A 24,671-nucleotide genomic window follows, 5' to 3' on the forward strand; every position below is an offset into this window, starting at 1 on the left:
CGGTCACTACATTGTTGTCGTTCCATTCCACAACCAGTACGTTGCTGCGTCGGTCATGACGGAAGTCAAGGGTACCACGGTCTTCTTTGGCGAACCGGGTGGCATCTCTCATTGGGCAGGTGTTCTATGCGGTTCTTCCTGATTGTTCCTGTCGCCCCTATGCTGTTAGCCGCAAGATCACTCAGCAGTGGAAGAGATGTGAAGAAGTTGTCAAACGTCAGGTGATAAGGGCGTTGTGGAAGCTCCGAAATCAGATCTTTGACCACCGTTCCCCCGAGACCAAGACGACCGTATGGTTGACCACCGCCAGCCCTAGTGTACGGTTCGAATTGAACAACGTACCCAAGCGGGTCAGCGAGGGTCCACAGTTTGAAACCAAATCTAATTGGCTTCCCTCGGATGAATTGTTTTGTCGAGTGGTGTCCGAAATAGGGGACCATGCTCTCATCGATTGAGAGATGTTGCTGCTCAGGGAAATACAACAGACACCTCTCGTTGATCATCGAGAGGAATGCCCTGACTTTGCTGACCTTGTCGTTTGGGTCCAGTGTGTTGTTGTCTGCAAGGGGAGAGCAGAGACACGAACATAGCGTCAAAAGAACACAATACGAACATAGCATCAAAAGAACACAATATTATCATCAAAAGAACAAGAAATAGTGCCCCCTACGCCGCACCACTGGAGCCGCCACTGCATGTTTATTTGAAAGTCAAAAGCATTTTACTATGTGCATGTTTATAGAGTATGTAAGTACACAACATCCAGGGGTCTCTCGCTACCATGCACGCGTGAAGCGTACGTGGCCCAGCACTAAATATAGGGGCCTTTCACTACCATGCACGCTTGAAACGTGCAGAGACGTTACCTTTTACTTCGATCAAAAGTTCCATGGAACTTTCATCCTACACACAAATCGAATCTAACATGTTTTTCCATAGATGTCCATGCAAATAAAAGTGCAAGCATTAGCAAAATAACTGCTTTTGTAAATAAATGGCACTTACTGAGATTGACGTGAAGATTTCGAAGTCATTTTTTCGAGTCTGCTGCAGAAAAGATGTTTCCACGTGTGAGTTTTGCAAGCAGGAAGCGGGAAGGGGTGTTGAAAAGGTAGACAACTCTATCAGCAATCGCGGCACATCAAAATCAAAAGTAATCTCGCTTTCATTGCCACTAAATTCTTCAACTTTTTTAATGCACGTGTGAAGCGTGCATGGTAGGATATGGGTTAAAAACACGCTCAGAACGTTAAAACGAAGAGAGGTACAGAAAAGCGTGCTATGCAGCACAGCGCGACCATTACCGCACAATTCTGGCTTGTCGATTTCACTGCCTTTGCCACGAGCGGTGGACTGACGAAACTACGAGTATGCGGTCTTGGTGAAAAAATGCAGTGCGTTCAGTTTCATTCTGTGAGCTCCACAGCTTGACTAAATGTACTAATTTTGCCTTACACGACTTGTTTTTTTCTGTTAAAAAACAATATATGTCTCGTAAAGTGGCGCTAAGTATATATTCCGCACGTATTAGATACGAGCGTGCATTAGTATAGGATTTTCTTAAATCAAGATTCCATGTGCGTCTGAAAAAAAAATTAAAACGATTTTAATTGGCAAACAACATCGACTTCAAATAGCCTAGTCATTAGCAAAATAGAGAACCTGACTGCACCACCGACACTTTCCAAAGGTGCCTCCAAGAGCAAGAAATGGTGGAGTTGTTGTCTTTCAAACTTGTGTTCCGATGTCCATGCGAATGGGGTCTTGGAACTGATTTTTGTTTGTGGAGTGTCAGTAATGTTCACAACGTGGGGCCGGTGTATGACCAGCAGAGACATTTTCCTGTTATGGAAATAAGGGAAGTATCTTCTTCCCGATCCGAAGATATGCTTGATTTAATTCCATGTCGAACTTCCGATTTGCGTGCAACGTCTAGACAGGTTTCAGACTCAGACGGACGCCCGCTTTCATGGGGCTCAAACAAAACAAGTCCAACATTTACGCGTTCACACCCAAACAGAGCTCCCCAAGGACGCCTCACCTTTGAATTTTTAAAGAGTCCATGGACCCCCTCAGCGGAGTTTTAGAGGGTTCAAAACTCCAGGGGCCCAAAAGGCCCCGATGTACTTATAACACATTGTGATCATGGGTAGAGAAAAAAGTGGATTTTTTCCCGAAATATTCCAGGAGGATATTTCAACAACAACAACACACACACACACACACACACACACACACACACACACACTTCAACAACACACACACACACACACACACACACTGTCGCACACGCACTCTGACACTGTCACACATACACACACACACACACACACACACACACACACACAAACACACACCCACCCACACACACACACACACACACACACACACACACAAACACACACACACAATAGGTGTTAAAGTGTGTCGGTGTGCCTCAGAGTGCGTCACTGTGTTCGTTCACCGCTGCAGTTGCCCGGCGTGCTTTTGCGCTAGCAACCGGTGCCTTTTGGATCAATTCTTTTGCCGTGTGCAGCTACATCTGCATCGGCTTTGAACAGCCTCCTTTGCCCAACACCGACTCGACAGGCACTAATGTCCGCTTTCATGAAGATACACAACAAAGTCCAAGATTTAGTCAAACTCAGATACGTCCGCGTTTATGAAAGTCAGATACAAATTCAAAACTATATTTATTACAGGTTGATAACTTGATGCAGCAGATACAAGTCGCTAAATTTCGGTAGCAAACAGGTACAGTAGCGCGTTCCTAAAACGGGTAGATGTCCATAGCATATCAGCAGCCACTGAGGCGCCTTCTTTTCAAGATCTCACATAAATTGTATGAATAATGTGGCCCTAGCAAACAGTCACTTTACCGCCTTTTATGAAGGCAACTACCACGACAAAGCCAAATACACACCTCAAATGAGTATGCCGCCTATTGTGTCGGGATTCAATGACTCCTTTCCTCTCTCTTTGTAGATCTTTATAGAGGTGATAATATCAAACGATACGCTAGCTGCCTTTCCTCATTGCAGCATGCTATACAAATGCATGGCTGTGGCCATATTGTATAGCTTTAAAGGCTTTTAAAACTGAGGATAATGGGAAAAGCCTTCAAGGAGAAGCCGGGATAATGGGCAGCGTTTCAATGTGGCGTTGTTCTCCTTTTCAAAAAGGCGCCTAGTCGTCGGTTTCAAATTGTGCTGATATCGCTAAAAAAAAATCTACCATAAACTTGTCTGATGCGTCGGTAATTATTTTCTGGACAATACCTTTGAAGCCCCGATCATTTAGTGCAGAGTATTCATCCGAGGGGCATGGAATTTCATTGCCTGTTGCTGAGAGTTTACTGTACTGAAGCTTATTTATTCGTGATGAAGTGAGAAAGGTAATCGTTGGTGAATACTTAAGTTTAGTAAGAGCGTAGGCCTAGATGTCTCAGGCAAACAAAACACAATATACATAAATTGTTTGATTCCGATGGCAAGGCCAAATAAATTAAGATTCGGTGGGCGCGTGTGGCTTTGTATTGGCAGGGAAATCGTGCGATCTGTGTACCCTGGGTGTAGTGGAAGAATAACTATCCTTGTAAACTCGGCAAATTCGATTGTTCCCTTTTTATATTTAGTCAAGTTTTGACTAAATATTTTAACATCGAGGGGGAATCGAAACGAGGGTCGTGGTGTATGTGTGTGTGTGTGTGTGCGTGCGTGCGTGTAGAGCGATTCAGCCCAAACTACTGGACCGATCTTTATGAAATTTGACATGAGAGTTCCTGGGATTGATATCCCCATACGTTTTTTTCATTTTTTTGATAAATGTCTTTGATGACGTCATATCCGGCTTTTCGTGAAAGTTGAGGCGGCACTGTCACGCTCTCATTTTTCAACCAAATTGGTTGAAATTTTGGTCAAGTAATCTTCGACGAAGCCCGGGGTTCGGTATTGCATTTCAGCTTGGTGGCTTAAAAATTAATTAATGACTTTGGTCATTAAAAATCTGAAAATTGTAAAAAAAAATAAAAAATTATAAAACGATCCAAATTTACGTTTATCTTATTCTCCATCATTTGCTGATTCCAAAAACATATAAATATGTTATATTCAGATTAAAAACAAGCTCTGAAAATTAAATATATAAAAATTATTATCAAAATTAAATTGTCCAAATCAATTTAAAAACACTTTCATCTTATTCCTTGTCGGTTCCTGATTCCAAAAACATATAGATATGATATGTTTGGATTAAAAACACGCTCAGAAAGTTAAAACAAAGAGAGGTACAGAAAAGCGTGCTATCCTTCTTAGCGCAACTACTACCCCGCTCTTCTTGTCAATTTCACTGCCTTTGCCATGAGCGGTGGCCTGACGATGCTACGAGTAAAATGGCATTGCGTTTCATTCTGTGAGTTCGACAGCTACTTGACTAAATATTGTATTTTCGCCTTACGCGACTTGTTTTATTTTTTATGTTTTAGAGTTATAGGGTTGATAGGAAAAATAGGGGAATCAAAAACATTCCTTTTTGTTGTTTGGCCTAAACGTTAATTAGGTCCCCCAGTGAGTAAAGTCCTTCGGGTGTCACTGAGCGTTTGAGTCAGTCAGAGTGTAACGCATAGCTTTCTAATCATTTGGGGTTAACTGGATCAACCTACTAAATGTATTAGTTAGGTTGTAAAAATGGTTTAGACTGTTTTCCTTACATATATGTGTTCATGTTGCTACGTGTGGTCCCTCGGTTGGTTTTCTTGGTTGGGTTTTATTGTTCCAGACAAAAGAAAGCTACCGTTAAACTAAATGTGGGCACCAAATCGAGCAACCAAACACGACTTCACCAACCAACTACTGGGTTGTTTTCCTCTGCTGTTCTCATTCTTTTCTTTCTTTCTAGTCTTTCTATCTTTCTTTCTTTTTTGACTTCTTTTTTTTTCATTTTTTTTTCAGTATCATTATTTTTCTTGGTCGTTCTGTCTATCGTGTCTGTCTGTCTGTCTGTCTGCCCTTCTGTCGTTGTTTTCCCTTTCTTTCTTTTCTCTATTTTGATTCACAAATATAACTAAAACGGTAGTGGGCACTTCACAAAACGTGACAAACCGCGCAGGTACTTGTCAGCAGCAAAACGTGTCAGTTTGCAGGGGAGGAACAACTTACCTCGTATCTACTCAGCATGTTGACCTCAATTCTGTCATGGCGTTTTTGTTATGTAAATAAACAAGGTGTACTTGCGTCGGCTATGACCCCCAACTCCGCCCTCTTCCGCGCTTCTGATTGGACGAAAATGCTCCCACGGGTCTCCCATTGGTCAGGACCTCGCCTACGTTTCTGCCATATATGGAAGCACTTACTACGCCCCGTTTCATGAATGAAGCTTGGCGGGAAAGCTTCAATGAAAAAATATATGCGAGTTTTGGATGGCATCCAGATAGGAGAGAAGCACGCGACGACACACAATAGAGCCATTCTCCGGGCGCTTTTCTCCGGCGAAAAGACGGAGGTCAAAACAAGAACACCGACGGAGGCAGACGGAAAAACGGGAGGGAACAAGGGGAACAGTAATACCCCCCTGGAGGATGTAATAATGATACATGTACACTCACTCACAGGCGTTACTCATCCCGCAAATCTATAAAACCCCGCTGTCTGGGGAACCGGCGCCAAGATTTTTCAATCATCTTGTTAGAGTTTGTCAGACGCAGTGACTGGGGCGACTGTGTGTGAGTGTAACCTGGGTTTTCATTTGACTGTGACGCATCAGTCTTGACCAGAACTGAGCGAACTACAGTGTCAGACTAAACCAAACTGATCGATTTATAGCGGCCAGCATCTCTGTGAATTTGTGAGTCAAAATCCCTTCAACAGTGCTCTGCTCACGGCCCGACCGAGCCGTTGAAGCTGTATTGACTTTAAGAAAATTGATTTTAAACAAAATTGTGTCTCTAGTCACGTTTTGTGTTGGATTCTTGCGTCATTTTGACAAAACTTGTTTTTAGTCAGGTTTGTTTTGCAAATTTGCATCAGTGTAGAATTTCAGTGTGGTTAGTGTAACCCTACTAGAGTCACGACGTGTATACTGGTTTCCTCGCAATCACGGATCATGACAAGACTGTTTGATGTTGCTGTTGCTACGTTTCTTGTGTTGGTGAGTATTTTTTTTTCAACTTCTTGATTGCTTCAATTCAATTGTAGGTTGCTTCTTTTTTTTTTTAATTACGTTTGATTTTTAGTGGTTAGCATCGTACGTGGTTCTTTTTCTGCCATCGATTTCCTCGCCATAATGATAGGCTTCGTCCAATCAAATACTTAGATGGAGAGAGAGAGAGAGCTCGAGAGAGAGAGAGAGGAAGAAAGAGAGAGAGACAGAGACAGAGACAGAGACAGAGAGAGACAGAGACAGACAGACATACAGGTAGACAGACAGGTAGACAGGTAGACAGACATACAAACAGACAGACATACAGACAGAGACATACAGAGACAGAGACAGAGAGACAGAGACATACAGACAGACAGACAGACAGAGACAGACAGAGACACAGACAGAGACAGAGACAAAGACAGACAGACAGACAGACAGAGACAGACAGACAGACAGACAGACACAGACAGACAGACAGACAGACAGACACAGACAGACAGACAGACAGACAGACAGACAGACAGACAGACAGACAGACAGACAGACAGAGACAGACAGACAGACAGACAGACAGACAGAGACATACAGGCATACAGACAGACAGACAGACAGACAGACAGAGAGGTTGTGCATGTTGGTGTGCATATCACTACACGGCAGTTAGACAAGCAGACATAAAGACAAGCAGATAGATAGAGACAGACAGACATATACACAGACAGACAGACAAACAGACGGACAAACAGACGATAAGTAAAAACAATTAAAAACCATAAACACAGACACAAAACAACAATGCAGAGATACAAGGGCTGTTAGAGCCAAGGATTCCGCCATGTCAATTTCTCCACACTTTAGTTTCGCTTGGTGTCCGTGTTTGTGCATTTTGTGTGCATGTCTTTCTAGTCCTGTTTAGTTGTTTAGTTGCTGTCTCACTGATACTTATATATCTCATCTTGCTATCTCCTCTTCAAGCATTAACATGGCCTTTTCTCGTTTTTGTCTTTTTTCTCCTACGTTCGTTTGGCATTAGTTCTTCGCCTCTGCCTTGCTGTGTTAAGTTTGATTTAATTGTCCTTGTGGCACTAACACGGTCCTAAACAAACACAAACTTCATTAGGGGCAAATTATACCTGCGCAGAGTCAGCGGCACAGACGACGCACTGCAGATTATTGAGGTAATTCTTTTTTTCCCAGCCCGCTACACGTTGCGTAAAAAGAAAACAGGCCAAGTACTCGTCATAATCCCTATCGCAGCATGCAGCGCCGCTGACTCTGCGCAGGTATAATTTGCCCCTTATTAACAACCTAACCAGCACAGCAGTCAGCATGCAGAACAGTCATAAACAAGACTGCGTGTGGATGTTGAGAGTGGCAAAGCGTGCAACAACCACAAAAAAGCGCAGGACAGGAACTGAAATCAACAGAAAATACCCAATAATGATTTCAACTTGCTATTTGTTACTTTATTCTCAGTCAATTTAAATTTGAGGAGTACACACGCAAAGAGGCAGACATGCAGGCAAAAACACAGTACATGCAGGCAATACAGAAGGAACACAGTTGTGGTTTAGATAAGAAACAACAACAACAACAACAACAACAACAACAACAACAACAACAACAACAACGACAACAACATGTTTAAAAAAATCGTTATTTTTTATTTTTGGCATATTTTATCATACTTTTCATGGCGGGCTATTCAACATCTAAATGGAAATACATTATGAAGCTTGTAAAGCTTCTTAGCGATAAGCTGGTCAAACTTCACATTACTATGATCTTTTAATCAGCGAACTAGCTAGCTATTCTTCACACCATTGTCTCAACAAGAACGACTCGTGGCTCTCGCAGAAAGCCAATCTAGTGGCCGGCTGCTCCGCCTGGCGTCTGGCATTATGGGGTTAGTGCTAGGACTGGTTGGTCCGGTGTCAGAATAGACGGTGACTGGGTGAGACATGAAGCCTGTCACAGTGCTGCGACTTCTGTCTTGTGTGTGGCGCACGTGTCAAAGCAGCACCGCCCTGATATGGCCCTTCGTGGTCGGCTGGGCGTTAAGCAAACAAACAAACAAACAAAAATCTCGCAGAAAGCAATCACTCTGTCGTGTACGCCAGCTAACCAAACCAAGTCTAAAACACACAGCAATCACTCTGTCGTGCACGCCAGCTAACCAAACCAAGTCTAAAACACACAGCAATCACTCTGTCGTGCACGCCAGCTAACCAAACCAAGTCTAAAACACACAGCAATCACTCTGTCGTGTACGCCAGCTAACCAAACCAAGTCTAAAACACACAGCAATTACCTGTCATGCCTGAGGAAAAATTCCAGCACAATGTCAGATGTCATCAAATACCAACCGATATAATTATTTCATATTGCAGCATCTACATTTATTTTACAGATAAAATATCATTAATTTTCGGTCAACGGGATCCCCGGTAAAGTAAAATACTATTGGAATATAAGGTGGTGTAAGTCAAGTGTAAAGCTGGTCATGTGTAAACCATAGCTGCTTTTGATTGCGCTATTTAAAGCATCAACGCTTTTTGACGGTAAAGCTCGTTGTTAACAGAAGCTTGTAGGCCTATGCATGTAGTTTTTGGTGCTTGTGGCCCACACAGCAGCGTGGAAAGGGCAGGGTGAAGCATTCTGATCACAGCCAAATGTCAGACCCACTAGCTTGTCAGTGTCTGACAGAGCAGCCTGAACAAGAGGGTGAGGTCAGGTAGTTTGTGTTTTCGCCCTCTCTGGTAGAGATTTATACGTCTGTGCAGTATAGATATCCATTGTGTTTGGCCTACACGAATGCACCTGATCGCAGGCATGCACGCATGATATGCAATTACACTATATAGCGCGATATGCGTGCCAAAATGAGTATTGCGTATACACGTGTACATAGGCATGCAAGTACGCTTATGCACCAAAAAAGAAGAAAAAAGCGCACACACACAAACTGATCGACGCTGACGGACGCACGAAATATCTAACTCTTATATATATTATGCTATATTCTAGATCTAGAGCTATAGCCAGCTTTTGATGGCTAAGTTTGACAGATTTTAGCTATCGCGGAAAGTCGTCGTATTATTTTCTTCTTTTGGTGAACTGCATCCCAAGCCTATCAAGAAGAAGGGGGAAAAAGACATACATGAAACATTTTCACTTTGGAAAGAGCAAAACGCTCACTTTGGAAAGAGCAAAACGCTCACTTTGGTAATGGGAAAACGCTCACTTTGGAAATGGGAAAACGCTCACTTTGGAAAGAGCAAAACGCTCACTTTGGAAATGGGAAAACGCTCACTTTGGAAAGAGCAAAACGCTCACTTTGGAAAGAGCAAAACGCTCACTTTGGAAATGGGAAAACGCTCACTTTGGAAAGAGCAAAACGCTCACTTTGGAAAGAGCAAAACGCTCACTTAGATAAGACTTCACAGGAGAAGCTCAAAGTTCAAGTCTGGCGTGTTGTTCATGAAGTTTCAGATCAGTCTGATACAAGGTCCTTTTTTGCTGTATGTTGCACCAGCATCGCAGCTTAAAAGCGACAGACCAAGCTTTTGGTGTTATTCTTTTACTACAACAGTCTCCTGTATATATATATATTTTTTTTTTATAAGAGAAGAGTTACATCTTTATTTTTTCCCGGATCACGAAGTGCGTTTTTCTTCCCATGACAAAAGGAACTAGGCGCGTGCGAGTTTCATGTTTCTTAGATACCAAGCTTGATAAAGACTCGTAGATATTTTCCATGCACTTGTCTCAACGACACGGACTCAATTGTCGGCAATGGGAAGGGCTTTCGTATAATTATGTTTTGCTCCCTCTGTTTTCTGCGCTATGCCTTCTCTGATGTTCTTTTTGTACCAGGATGATGTTACTTGGGTGTTTCTGTATTGCTGGCCCACAGTGTGAATGTGTCCGTGTTGTTTCGGTATTGTTTTCGTTGATGGGTATCTATCAACTGTAGGTGTGGAGAGGGGGAAACACGTTGTGACAGCTCCAACGTGACGCCTATATAATTATAATATATCCTTGTCATTGTGGCTTTGTGTACAGACTTTTACCAGAATTGCTGCTCCTACCACCACTAACCCTCACCACCAACCTTCTTCTTTTGCCCTCTCTCTCTCTCCCTCTCTCTCTGTCTCCCCCTCTCTCTCTCTCTCTCCCTCTCTCTCTCTCTCTCTCCCTTTCTCTCTCTCTCTCTGTCTGTCTCTCACTCTCACTCTCTCTCTCTATCTGTCTCTCTCTCTGTCTGTCTCTCTCTTTCTAACTCTCTTTCTCCTTCCCTCCCCCTCTCACTCCATCCCTCCCCCTCTCCCCCCCCCCCCCCCCATTCTTTATCTCTCTCTGTCTCTCTCTGTCTCTCTCTGTCTCTCTCTCTCTGGCCCTCTCTCTATCTGTCTGTCTCTGTTTCTCTCTCTCTGTCTCTCCCTCTGTCTCGGTCTGTCTCTGTCTGTCTCTGTCTCTCTGTCTCTCTCTCCCTCTCTCTCTCTCTCTCTCTCTCTCTCTCTCTCTCTCTCCCTCCCTCTAACGCCCTCTTTCTCTCTGAAAGTGGTGTGTTTTGGGTATTTTTTGACAATCGTTTGTTTCTGATTTCAGGTTTTCCAACGAGGCGCACAAGGTATGTACACCATTTCACATGAGTTAGTTTCGAAGCCATCGATCAACCACTTTTAATCACACTGATACAATCCATTGATAGTCAAGGGTACCTCTACACGCACAAACATTTGTACATTATTTCCTGTCGGTTAGTACGTCTCTTTCTTATGCCTATTCACTTCTTGCCCTGTTTGAAAAAAAGTGGTTAATGCAAATGTTAAACACAAGATCATCATGTAATCGCCGTTGAACTGATTGCAAAAAATAAATGTCTAGTGATTCATTTCCAGACTCTTCTTCAGGATAAATAATACCGTGATGATCTGATAACGATTAAGCCTCTATATATTTAATTCCCCACATTGGACAGTGATAATCTTGTTATTGTTTTCCTGTACTCACTCAGGTAACAAGAAATGCAGCGAAAAGGTGGCGGATGTCGTCTTCCTTCTGGACTCCTCTTACAGTATCTGGCAATATCAGTTTCAAACGCAGCTGTCCTTTCTAAAAAATATGGTCAACTCTTTCACCATTGGTTCAAACAACATCAGGGTCGGGGTCGCGACCTTCAGCACTAACGTGCGATTGGACGTGGCCCTGAACGAGCATATGAAAAAGCATGACCTGCAGCGTGCCATTGGTCAGCTTCAGTACATGGCGGGCGGAACGAGGACTGGTGATGCTATTCGTTTTGCCCACACACAGATGTTTACGGTGAGGGTAGACATTGATATTGCACAACCCCTCATAAACGGATCAAAGTTTATAAATATATTTTGAAAGGTCAAATGCCTACCACATCCCAGACCTTGTTCACTGTTGGTTGCTTTATGTTGGTGTTTTTGACGTTCCTACAACCGATTTGGCTAAGTGGGACCAAGGTTGTTTCCTTTTTTCAGTTTACATGACAGTCTCCGTGTTTGAAACTATTTATATGTAGGTCTATCACGGTAAAATGAAGGAGGTTCTGAAAAGCTCATGTCATTTTACACATCCTGTTCAACTGACAATAGTTCAACAAAATCGATTCATGTATAATACCTGAAGAAGATCAACATCCCAAAAGTATGTCCTTGTCATCGTTTTGACCCTTTTACCTTTTATGACAATATAATGAGTTAGTTGTTACACTCAGATTGTTGGATGTTTCTATTGTTCTTGTTCCCTCATGGGCGAAGGTTGATTGTACAAAAAAACAAGTCGCGTAAGGCGAAAATACAATATTTAGTCAAGTAGCTGCCATTTTTCAGCAAGACCGTATACTCGTAGCATCGTCAGTCCACCGCTCATGGCAAAGGCAGTGAAATTGACAAGAAGAGCGGGGTAGTAGTTGCGCTAAGAAGGATAGCACGCTTTTCTGTACCTCTCTTTGTTTTAACTTTCTGAGCGTGTTTTTAATCCAAACATATCATATCTATATGTTTTTGGAATCAGGAACCGACAAGGAATAAGATGAAAGTGTTTTTAAATTGATTTGGACAATTTAATTTTGATAATAATTTTTATATATTTAATTTTCAGAACTTGTTTTTAATCCGAATATAACATATTTATATGTTTTTGGAATCAGCAAATGATGGAGAATAAGATAAACGTAAATTTGGATCGTTTTATAAATTTTTTATTTTTTATAAAATTTTCGGATTTTTAATGACCAAAGTCATTAATTAATTTTTAAGCCACCAAGCTGAAATGCAATACCGAACCCCGGGCTTTGTCGAAGATTACTTGACCAAAATTTCAACCAATTTGGTTGAAAAATGAGGGCGGGACAGTGCCGCCTCAACTTTCACGAAAAGCCGGATATGACGTCATCAAAGACATTTATCAAAAAAATGAAAAAAACGTTCGGGGATTTCATACCCAGGAACTCTCATGTCAAATTTCATAAAGATCGGTCCAGTAGTTTAGTCTGAATCGCTCTACACACACACACACACACACACACAGACACACACACACACGCACATACACCACGACCCTCGTTTCGATTCCCCCTCGATGTTAAAATATTTAGTCAAAACTTGACTAAATATAAAAAGAAGCATGTATTGCTTATATCATTACCCTCGTAAATAAAATAAAAATATCTTATGTTATGTTATCTTATCTTTCTATCAGCCCGCGAAAGGTAGCAGGCCCTGGGCAGCTCACATCGCCATTCTCATCACCGACGGCTTATCATACAGGCCCAACGAGACAAGCCTGCAGGCGTCTATTGCACGGAGCAAGGGCATCGAAATGTTCGCCATTGGAGTGGGGGAGGGCGTGGATGAGACAGAGTTGCGGGCCATTGCCAGCTACCCGGATGCAAGTCACGTGTTCCGCGTGGAGAATTACGGAGCCTTGAAGCACATCGAGAAGGCTCTGGCCAGCAAAGCGTGTCACAGTGAGTTGCTTTTAGTTTTCAGTTAGTTGTTGATTGTAGTCAATGTTTGTCCTATCTTGCCTCCCTGGTACGTTAAACATCTATTGTGTTTTCAGCGCAGCAATAGGGTCCGATATTTAGACGAGACAAGTATAATGCCGACGAGTCAAGGACATGCGTCTTTGTTGTTGCAAATATGAAAAGGGTATTCAGCAACTTCCTGCGAACTAAGGTCCGATGATCGAAATAGGGCTGTGTGAGCCAATCCAATCACAACCCCCGACTTCCCTCACGTGTGTATCAGAATAGCAATATTTGAATATATCTACAGCTGGGCCAGTAAGAGCAGTCCTTCCTGTTAACTCTTAACATGCTATGAGCTTTATGATTAATTGTTGCATGTAACGCAGTTTTTTGTTTGATCCCTGAATCTGTTCTGCGTGTTTGTTCCGTACCAAGATGAGATTGAAATCATTTTGCAATTTATTTTCTCTTGTTTTTTTGACAGAAGCAAACGCAACAGATCCTACCCCAGATGACACGGAAGAAGAAGAAAAACACAAGGACGCTGCAAGAAAACGTACGTCACATAGCGTTATTCACTAAAAACACATACACAAACTCACACATGTAGACACACAGGCAGACAGACACACACACACACATACACATACACACAGACACACAGACATACAGACATACACACACACACACACACACACACACACACACACACACACACACACACACACACACACATACACACACTCACACACACTCACACACACACACACACACACCCACACACACACACACACACACACACACACACACACACACACACATACATAATTAGCTTGTATGTCTGGGCTGAGGGGTCCGGCTATGAATGATGAGGCCACATGAGGTACTGGCAGCTAATGTTATATACTCGTATTACAGCCAACATGGTTCAATGCTTGTTGCGCTACATTAAGAGCGAGCCGAGTATCTATGACTCGATTAACACAGCTTTTACTTTCTTTCCTTTTTCTATCATTTCTGGCTACATTCCATTTATTTTAAAAGGTGTTGAGGCAGAGTGGCCGACATGTACTTACCGTACCATACCTTACTTAACCTGATCAGGCCTCGCCTCGCCGCACCTTCGTCCTTTTAAAATAAAGTGCGTTCGTTCGTTCGTTCGTTCGTTGGTTCGTTCCTTAATTCCTTCGTTCCTTTGTTCCTTCGTTCGTTCCTTCGTTTCTTCGTTCGTCCGTTCACCTCATCTCACCTCAACTAACCTCACCTCACCTCACCTCACCTCACCTCACCTCACCTCAACTCACCTCACCTCTTCACCTCACCTCACCTCACCTCACCTCACCTCAACTCAACTCACCTCACCTCAACTCAACTCAACTCACCTCACCTCACCTCAACTCACCTCACCTCACCTCTTCACCTCACCTCTTCACCTCACCTCACCTCACCTCACCTCACCTCACCTCACCTCACCTTACCGTACCTCACCTCACTTCACCTCACCTCACTTCACCGCACCTCACCTCACCTCGCCTCACCTCACCTCACCGCACCGCACCTTATTTCTGACGGAGTGTCCTTTCTTGCACAGGGTGTGGAGGCAAACCGGCCGACGTGTACTTCCTTCTGGACAGCTCCAGCAGTATCTGGCGACCCCAGTTCGAGTCACAGGTCACTTTTGTCTCCCAGCTGCTGAACGTGTTCGACCTTGGCCCAGACCGCACCAGAGTCGGCGTTGGCTCGTACAGTGACGACGTGCACAACATCGTGTCCTTCACAGACGACCAGAACGTGCACAGCGTCAAGAAAGCGCTGCAGAGGTCTCCTTATTTGACAGGTAAATCCTCAAATTCACTGGGCGAAGTCGACTTTGGGAAGTCTACTTCACGAAGCTAGCTGTAGGAAGCTTTGGCACTGAAATTTCCGTGAAAAAGACTTTGGGCCTCAAGTAAGGACAGCCTTTGTGGTTGATTTTCAAAAGGACATTCTCCCTTAAAAGCGGCGTCTGGCTGCCTAAATGGCGGGTTCAAACTAGCGTAGAAACCGTGGGAGTTTCAGCCCATGAAGAAAAAAGAAGACAAAAAGAACACTCCTTTCCATAACTAGACTTTTACACGAGACATAACAACCTATCCACTGTAGCTACACCAAAACAGTCAACATCATGACTACTTTTATTTATTTATTGATATGGGAGATTTTTATAGCGCTTGACGTTCTCTAAGCGCTTTACATATTAATTTCCTGCGCATAGTTTGAATTTGTGTTGAATTAATGTTGCCGCTCGACACCAGTCAGTTGCTTTTAAAAATCATTAGAGTCAAAGGGACCGGCACGGTTGGCCTAGTTGTAAGGCGTCCGCCCCATGACCGGGAGGTCGTGGGTTCGAACCCCGGCCGGGTCATACCTAATATTTTCAAATTGGCAATCTAGTGGCTGCTCCGCCTGACGTCTGGCATTATGGGGTTAGTGCTAGGACTGGTTGGTCCGGTGTCAGAATAATGTGACTGGGTGAGACACGAAGCCTGTGCTGCGACTTCTGTCTTGTGTGTGGCGCACGTTATATGTCAAAGCAGCACCGCCCTGATATGGCCCTAATTCGTGGTCGGCTGGGCGTTAAGCAAACAAACAAACAAACAAACATTCAAAGGAAAATCTCACTGCACACTTGTTGGTATGTGTCCAAGTGGAGGGATGGCATTATCTCATGTAAGAGTCTGGTCAGATCTGAGATGGTCAGCTAAACCGGTAACACGGGAATGACTGTGGCTTAAGGATATATACTTTGATTGTTTAGTTCTATTTTGGGATGGAGATTGCCTTTATATTTTGTACAGAAATCGTAGTGTCGTCTTCAAGAACAATAGGGAAAACACATTGTATTTAAACGAGCGTGTGCTTAATGTTATTTCAGCTGCATGGATTTCAAAATGTTATGTCGCATTTTGTCGCGGTCTAAGTTCTGTTCATATTTCGTCGGAAAACAGGACTTCTTAATCAAACTAGAGACAAAGCTTATTATAGCCTTCCATTGAAATGCCCTTCAGTGCGATGAGAATGCTTGTGCCGCATCCCCTGAAAGAACTAACAGCTAAAGCTGGTACGGCTGCCCAGGAGATCAGTTGGTTTTTCGTTTTTCTCTCCGTGTTGATTTTGAAGATACCTGGATTTATATCGCAGTTGCCAATATCCCTTAGAAAAAAAGGCAATACATGCTCGCCTTCTAAAGGAAGAACAATCATTTTAAATTAAAGTATCTTTTTTACGACACAGGAAGCACCCAGACAGGAAAAGCAATACACTACGTCAGGACACAGGGTTTCTCCAAAGCACGACAAAACGTTGCCCACGTGATCATCATCTTGACCGACGGCCAATCAGCGAACACGACACATACGCTTCAGGAAGCGCAGAAAGCACGTGACCAAGGGATCTATGTGTTCGCGGTGGGGATTGGCTCACAGACTGATGTGGATGAACTGATGGAAATTGCCAGTGATCCAGACGAAAACTTCATGTTCTACGTGGATGACTTCGGGGGCCTAAAGAACATTCAAGAACTTCTCGCCATCAAGGCCTGCGATGGTAAGCTGCAGTCAATGATAGACACAACATCAACGTTAGACATCGACAAAAATGTGAAGGGAACAGACTTGAACGTTAACATGTCAGTAGTTTAGCCAGCCATTCAGTCCGTCGGTTAGTCAGTCAGTCAGTCCATTGGGTCAGCTGTCCAGGTTTAGTTTCTCATAATAACTTATATAGTTATAGACGTAGTCAGTAGTCAGTTATCTTATTTTGACGACATCAACGTGCATTCAAAGTTGTAAGTAAAGTGAAAAATAAAATTTTTCTGATGGTAAACAAATAATTGTTTATAAACAATAAATCAAAGATTCTACATTCAAGGCTTTTTCGAGCCCAATAATTTTGTTAGAAAAATAACCTTTTGCCAATCAACCAGGAGGACCTTTTTGACTTATAAAGGCTGTGGATGGGGTTTGCACTGCAGCCTAGATTTGTTTCATTCTTGATACAAAAAATGTTTTGTTTGTTTACATTATTATCTTGGAAGGGGCAAAGTTCACAACCGAAGACAAGTGTTCCTCTTTCCAGCGTTATCATTTTGTCTGATGTGCATCTGGTTCGTCCACTTTATAGATCGATATGTCGAGGTTCCAGTGAATGTTTTGTGTCGTCAGTTAAATGTTCTATAAACTTACCATTCTTTTGGTTTTATTTTACATTCTTGATTGATTGTCTTTTCAGTGCCAGTTCCAGACTATCAAGGCGACCAAGCACTTTCTGGTAAGCAAAGCTCCCACTATAATTAATGTGGTGGGAGATGAACTGCGTTTGTAGTGTCGTTACAAAGGAAATTAAAGCTCTTGCCTTTGCTTCTCATGAATACAGGTCGGCTCGCTATCTAAGGTCTGCCAAGGCCTTTTTTTTCTTTTTTCTTTAATATTTCCTGTTTTATTTCGCTACTGCTATTTGTGTGTGTGTTGTGTTCGGGCCGAGGGGGGGGGGGGTAGGAGGGGTGGGGGGGTGGGTAGGGGGAGTGGGGATGGGATGACACCATCCCCCCACGTCGGCACCAAAAACCAACTTCCTTGTTGATTCTTGTGCAGGGTTAGACTTTCTTCATGAATTAATATCGCAGATGTACCTAGTGTTCATTTAGTAGCTTATCACGCAGAAAACACAAGTTGCACAGAGAGAACCGAGGCTGTCGAGTTTTAAGTATGCGTCAAAGTGGCTTAATGATCTCAGGCCAGATCTAAGACGGTGAGCTGTATCGTTTTAACTAATGAGGTTTTGATTTGCCTGTGGCAAATATAACGTGACGCATGACTGTTAACCGCAATATTGTGATTTTGAATTATTCTATTACATTTTACTTTTGGTGTGTTTTTCTTTTCTTTCTTTCTTTCTTATTATTGTTACTTTTTACCTTCCACAGATTGCCGAATAACTAAACCAACCGATGTTATCTTTGTGTACGACTCTGCCTCCGTCAGCAAATTAGAGAGTGACGTCATATCCGACACAATCCGAAAGCTGGTGGAGAAAATGGATTCCGACCCGGATTTGGTCCGGTTCGGTTTGGTTCGTGGGAACTGTTTCAAGGGAGACAACATAGACCTCAGAACAGGAGCAAAGGCTGACGTTTTACTGGTGAGATTCGTCTCCCTTGTCTGTCTATCTATCTCTGTCTCTGTCACTGTCTCTGTGCGTGTGAGTGTATGTGTGCGTGTGTATATATATATATATATATATATATATATGTGTGTGTGTGTGTGTGTGTGTGTGTGTGTGTGTGTGTGTGTGTGTGTGTGTGTGTGTGTGTGTGTTTGCGCTTGCTCGATAAAAAGAAACGCACTTCTCCTTAAAAGACTTAGTTCAAATTTCCTATTACTTCTAAATGTATGTCAGGGCTATTCTTCAGAGTTTTTTCTGCAACTGACCGAATCAAAGAATGCCATTTTATCTTAACTTGTCTCTCTTGCAGAATCTTCTCCAAAAATCACATCACCACGGTCTGCACCATCTGCTGAGGAAAGTTCGTCTCCACGGTTTCCTGGCCGCCGACGACGAGACGAGGTCAAGGGCACGCAAGGTCATGGTGCTTTTTGTGGGAGCTAAAATGGCCGATCCCGTTGCCGTGGAAACGGAAATGAAACGTCTTAACTTTCAAGGAGTCAAACTCGTTGTGGTAGCCGTGGACACAGCGAAGGAAAACATTGAAATGTTGCGCACACAAGCGAGTGTCCCGCCTTTAGAAATTGAGACAAACGAGCACTTGAGGGACTCTGATGAAGACTTGTTTGAGAAGTTTTGCGACATCAACAATCCGCAGGAATGAATGAAAAGTCACCGGACTTTGGTTTCGAACTTGCAATGTACGTACTGCGGGACCAGTGATGCCTCACGAGCCCTGTCGGACCAAACTGTGTGCAATCTGTTCAATGATCTTGAGATTCAACGTGAATTCCCTACCCGACCAAAAGACCCATAAGCTAAGATCATGACGTTTCAGTTTGTGTGGTAAAGACTGCCGTTGCAGTTTTTCATTGAAAAAGTTCATCCGAATGGTGCTATGAAAGATTGTGAGACTGTTTGCTAGTCATCGCATGTGAAGCCATCTCTGATGATAGGCATCTTCTTTCCCGTATAAATGACCACAGATCTACCCTGGCTTTTACGTCGGTCAAGGACATACTTCCACTAAGACACATACATACACAAAAAAAAACAAGAAATGCATTGCTGAACTTATCTGGCAGATTGACTTGATTGTCAGTTAAAAAAAAAATAAAAAAAAAATAAAAATCCCTGCGCTTAGAACTGTACCCACGGAATACGCGCGATATAAGCCTCATATTGATTGATTGATTGATTGTCAGTTATAAAGTAAGTTAACGTGGCAAATAAACAAAAATCCCTCTTTTGATATAATTGATTATCCTGTTGATCTTCAGTATTTGTCCAGTTGGGAGGCTGTCCTTGGCACAGACACACGCCTGTACAGACGTGTGGTTGCTATGTGATACTTTACACGGGACGAGGGGTGTCTTTAACCTGTATTATTCGAAACCAGGCAGAAGTCGAACTGGTGCTAAAGTATTAATGTATTTTCTTGCGAATTCCTGTCCATAACGCTCGTAATTTATGCAATATTTCACATGTTTCATTATATTTAGTCAAATTTTGACTAAATATTTTAACATCGAGGGGGAATCGAAACGAGGGTCGTGGTGTATGTGCGTGTGTGTGTGTGTGTGTGTGTGTGTCTGTGTGTGTGTGTGTGTGTGTGTGTGTAGAGCGATTCAGACTAAACTACTGGACCGATCTTTATGAAATTTGACATGAGAGTTCCTGGGTATGAAATCCCCGAACGTTTTTTTTCTTTTTTTTGATAAATGTCTTTGATGACGTCATATCCGGCTTTTCGTGAAAGTTGAGGCGGCACTGTCACGCCCTCATTTTTCAACCAAATTGGTTGAAATTTTGGTCAAGCAATCTTCGACGAAGCCCGGACTTCGGTATTGCATTTCAGCTTGGTGGCTTAAAAATTAATTAATGACTTTGGTCATTAAAAATCGGAAAATTGTAAAAAAAAATAAAAATTTATAAAACGATCCAAATTTACGTTTATCTTATTCTCCATCATTTGCTGATTCCAAAAACATATAAATATGTTATATTCGGATTAAAAACAAGCTCTGAAAATTAAATATATAAAAATTATTATCAAAATTAAATTGTCGAAATCAATTTAAAAACACTTTCATCTTATTCCTTGTCGGTTCCTGATTCCAAAAAACATATAGATATGATATGTTTGGATTAAAAGCACGCTCAGAAAGTTAAAACAAAGAGAGGTACAGAAAAGCGTGCTATCCTTCTTAGCGCAACTACTACCCCGCTCTTCTTGTCAATTTCACTGCCTTTGCCATGAGCGGTGGACTGACGATGCTACGAGTATACGGTCTTGCTGAAAAAATGGCCGGCATTGCGTTCAGTTTCATTCTGTGAGTTCGACAGCTACTTGACTAAATATTGTATTTTCGCCTTACGCGACTTGTTTTTGTTACGATTGTCCTTTTGATCACGTGTACCTGATCACCCTGTTCAAATTGAATTGTGTGTATGCACTTGTGTGCGTCCTCATTCTTGTTTTTTTGTGATTCTATAACAGGGTTGTATCCCTAAAGATGTTGTGTGTTTAAAAACAAAAATGCCATCGGAATGAGTGTATATGTATGTACTGGTGGAACTGCCTGCATTTCTTTCTTGTTCTTGTATTTTTGTTTTTTCATGTACCCCCATGGGGTTTCTTGAAATAAATTTGCCTTGCCTTGTTACTTTATCTGTTGTTCAGCTGAAACATTCTTGGCCCATGTTTAGCAAAGGTTCTTATTCCTACACCTGTCATTTTTAAAGGTGCAGGTAGTAAACAGGCGAAGGGATTTTGAAAAGTTTGTTTTGTTTTTGAGAACTGTATAACAGTATTCGGATATCACAAATTTTTAACGGTGTAAACGGTCCTGCTGACCAAGGGAAACAACCCCCGCAATGAACTTCTATCTGTCTACAGTGGTACCATTCACTGTAAACAGTTCCTTCCCTTCAATTGTTGGGATTAATTAAATTTTGTTGACGGTGTGCGACCCACGTGTTTTGACTTTTCCAAGATGGCGGATCGTTCTGCTGAGACGTAGTAACTTGAAAAGAGTGCTAGAACTTGTTATTCAGTACGGTTCTGATCTTGACCTCAGTGATGATGATAGTGGAGATGATATTTTAGATTCTGGTGACGAGTTTGTGCCAATGGACGATCATTTGGGTGATGATTCGGGCAATGCAAGTGTCGATCATGACATTGTGTATGATGAACCCATGACGTAGAAAGTTTTTTTGTTTTGCTTCAAATTGGATATTTTGCCTGGATATGAAGACAACAAAAGGTATGTACTTTCAAATGTTTCATATATTTTCTAAAAGAGTAAGTTCCAAACTTTGCAAAAACATAAAGGTATGTAAGGTTATCTTGTGTTGTTGATTTTTAATAATTTTTTCAAAATGGCTCTAAATCGCGCGCTGGCAGGGAACACAGGGGAAATTTAGACGCGCAGCGAATGAGTTAATGCTCGACGAAAAACGAAATCGTCAAATTCTGGTATACGGAAAGGTTTCTTTGAAGGCAAAATCCTTCCCTTGAAACATTTCAGATCTGCCCAGATTTGTGCACGGGGTGATATCATCCCTCCGCTTGGGTGCATACCTTCTTCTTCTTCTTCTTCAGCGTTCCAGAATTTGTCTGGTTGTCTGTGAGCTCGTAGTTTGCCCATTTGGGTTCCCCACACTATACTCTGAGAGCATAGTCAGCTCACTCCGCTTTCGTTGAGTATTTTCGTGTTTCCATAACCCACCGAACTCCGACATGGATTACAGGATCTTTTCCGTGTGCACTTGGTCTTGTGCTTGCGTGTACACACGTGTACACACGGGCGCATACCACACATCAACACAATGTTTCCTGCACAGAGCCACTGGTGTCTTTTTACAAAATTAATTCCACAAAATTCCCCGCTCTGCCCAGAACGCAGTCTGACTGTTGTTTGTTGGTATGTGTGCACAGGGAAAGGATAATCTTACCCCATGTGAACGCCTGGACTGACTTGTCCGTTTGACTGTTCACACTGGACTGAAGGTTTCAATACATATAATTCCATGATACTGTATAGTTTTTATGGATGTGTGTGTGTGTGTGTGTTTGTGTGTGTGCGTGTGCGTGTGTGCGTGTGTGTGTGCGTATGTGTGTGTGTGTGTGTGTGTTTGTGTATGTGTGTGTGTGTGTGTGTGTGTGTGTGCATGCGTGTGTGTTTGTGTGTGCGGTTATGCGTGCGCGTGTGACGTCCTAACATCGGAATCGTTATATTGCTGTCAGACCATTACAGAAAAAAATATTTTCCTCAGATTTAGAAAAATTACAGCGCAGGCCAGTGGCTATGTAGGCGATCGTACCTAAACAAAATTAACGCCAGATGTGAGGGCGAAAAATAAGTTAATTCACCGCTCGGCCATTTAAAAGCCAAATCCACTCCCGAGAATCCACTAGCGAGAGTGTCGGCTAGTCTCACACAGCATGATACATCCTTCTATCTTGAGAACAGTAGTTTACGTTAAGATATGATAAGGAATTACATAAGAACATTGTAAAACACATTTGCAGACTGTTTCCCTATGGCCCGTACCACGATGCTGCTTGAGCCCTGTCTCACGAACACCATGATTTCTAGTGTGCTCCAAAGCGTCCGTGGTAGCTTACTACCGACTCGTATTTCGCACCAAAGTCTTTATGACCAGACTTCAGCATCAGACAGGCAGAGCAAAAGGTTCCTGCATCCACTCGATGCATGCAGCAACAGCCACATGTTTTCTCCGTTACGACACGTCTTACTACGAGCGAGTTTTAGCGTCAACTAAGGTGACTCGAGTCGAACCGGAGGTCGCAAAAACTCGGTCCGGTACGACTGGAGTGACGTCACCGGTTAACCAACTTTCAACCTTGCTTCCTGCGTAGGGTCTCTCCAGTTCCAAGATGGCTGCCAAGGCGAGGTGAGAAACTTCTGCAAATATTTTTTGACAAAGTTACGGATTGTGAGAAGACATTTGTTGTAAATCACTTAGCCTTTCAAAAATTAAGGATACTGGGTTAGATACTGTCTTGGTTTTAATGCATTTTATTTTTAGCAGTGATGTTTATTTTGGGAAGAAATGAGGTCAACAGGAGTTTGGGTGCGATTTCGGCTCAAATGTACTTTAGCGCCCTGAACTTTTACCCGGCTGTTTTGCGCTCGATTTTCACGCTCACTTCTTCATTGACGTTCGAATCGATAGTTCGATGTTTTGGCATTACATTCACATCAACAATAAAACAGTACTGCTTGTTCATCATCGTCGTCCATCAACTCTCCACAACAGTAAATCCGTAACGCGCTTGTCGCCATCTTGTTGCAAGGGACGCGACTGGACACAACCCAACAGCGTTTCCGCGAAGAAAAAACCAGACATGCGCAGTGACCCTACCGTAGCTCAACCCTGTTCCTCGCGAAAACTCGCTCTACGTCAAGTTCAAGACGAAAAAGGAAGTTGGGAGATTGACCTCCCTTGAGTCGGTGCGACTTTCTACAGAAAAGCGAACAAATGATCATTTCCGACTGTCTTACTAGTTACAGTACGTCTTACGGAGTTGATAGCCGAATCAGGTCATAACCAAATTTAAGTAAAGACCTACATTGTTATAGGGCAATTCCAGCGTCATTGACGTGGCATTCGCACATAAAAGTCAGACATTATTTGTCATAAAAGCAATGTTCATGATGCTTTTATCAACTCAAATGTGTGCAGAGACTTCCCCAAACATGACAACCTTCCTACCCAAGGTGAAACATGTTAAGGTAAAAGTAGCTAAGGGTACTTTGACTTGACTAGCCCAGAATGACCCCCCCAGTCAGTTTTGACCCCCCCTCCCCTCCCTTCAAACTTCAAGAATAAGTAGTTTAAGAGCTTTTAAAACGAATTAAATGTAAATGTGGACAATATTTGTTGGAAAATGATATTCAATTTTTTTTTTAATTCGAAAAACACCCAACTTTTTTTCTAAAAAAAAAAAAAAGTTTTGACTTTTCCCTTCAAACTTCAAGAATGAGTACTTTAAGACCTGTGAAAACGAATTGAATGTAAATGTAGACAATATTTGTTGCAAAATGATATTTCAAAACAAAACAAAACAAAATCGAGGGGGGTCATTCTGGGCTAGCTGATTTTGACCGGGAGGTCATTCTGGGCACATCCCCCCAAACCTGTTGAGATACATAGATGCTTACATATATGCATGCATTTCGTCATCTGAAGTCCTAATGTACTTATTCTTGAAGTTTGAAGGGAAACGTCAAAACTTTTTTTCTTTTTTTTTAAATAAAGTTAAAGGTTTTTTTCGATTTTTATTTTTTTT

At 42.4% G+C, this 24,671-nt stretch overlaps 2 protein-coding genes across 2 annotated transcripts; one reads left to right on the forward strand and one right to left on the reverse strand.

The window, feature by feature from the left end:
• Positions 1–65: 65 nt before the first annotated feature.
• On the reverse strand, positions 66–5,619 carry LOC138950852 (piggyBac transposable element-derived protein 3-like). Its single transcript, XM_070322591.1, has 2 exons — positions 5,607–5,619; positions 66–559 (listed from the first exon to the last, which is right to left on the reverse strand). The coding sequence occupies exons 1-2, from the start codon at positions 5,617–5,619 to the stop codon at positions 66–68; spliced, it is 507 nt and encodes a 168-aa protein (XP_070178692.1).
• On the forward strand, positions 5,581–19,844 carry LOC138981923 (cartilage matrix protein-like). Its single transcript, XM_070355098.1, has 10 exons — positions 5,581–6,144; positions 10,753–10,774; positions 11,162–11,469; positions 12,877–13,144; positions 13,632–13,703; positions 14,739–14,984; positions 16,421–16,732; positions 17,417–17,455; positions 18,111–18,325; positions 18,660–19,844. Exons 1-10 carry the CDS (start codon positions 6,100–6,102, stop codon positions 19,011–19,013), a joined length of 1,881 nt encoding a protein of 626 aa, XP_070211199.1. The 5' UTR covers positions 5,581–6,099; the 3' UTR covers positions 19,014–19,844.
• The last annotated feature ends 4,827 nt before the right edge of the window (positions 19,845–24,671 follow it).

Source organism: Littorina saxatilis, linkage group LG1 (assembly GCF_037325665.1).
Source record: "Littorina saxatilis isolate snail1 linkage group LG1, US_GU_Lsax_2.0, whole genome shotgun sequence".
Classification (NCBI taxonomy): Eukaryota; Metazoa; Mollusca; class Gastropoda; order Littorinimorpha; family Littorinidae; genus Littorina; species Littorina saxatilis.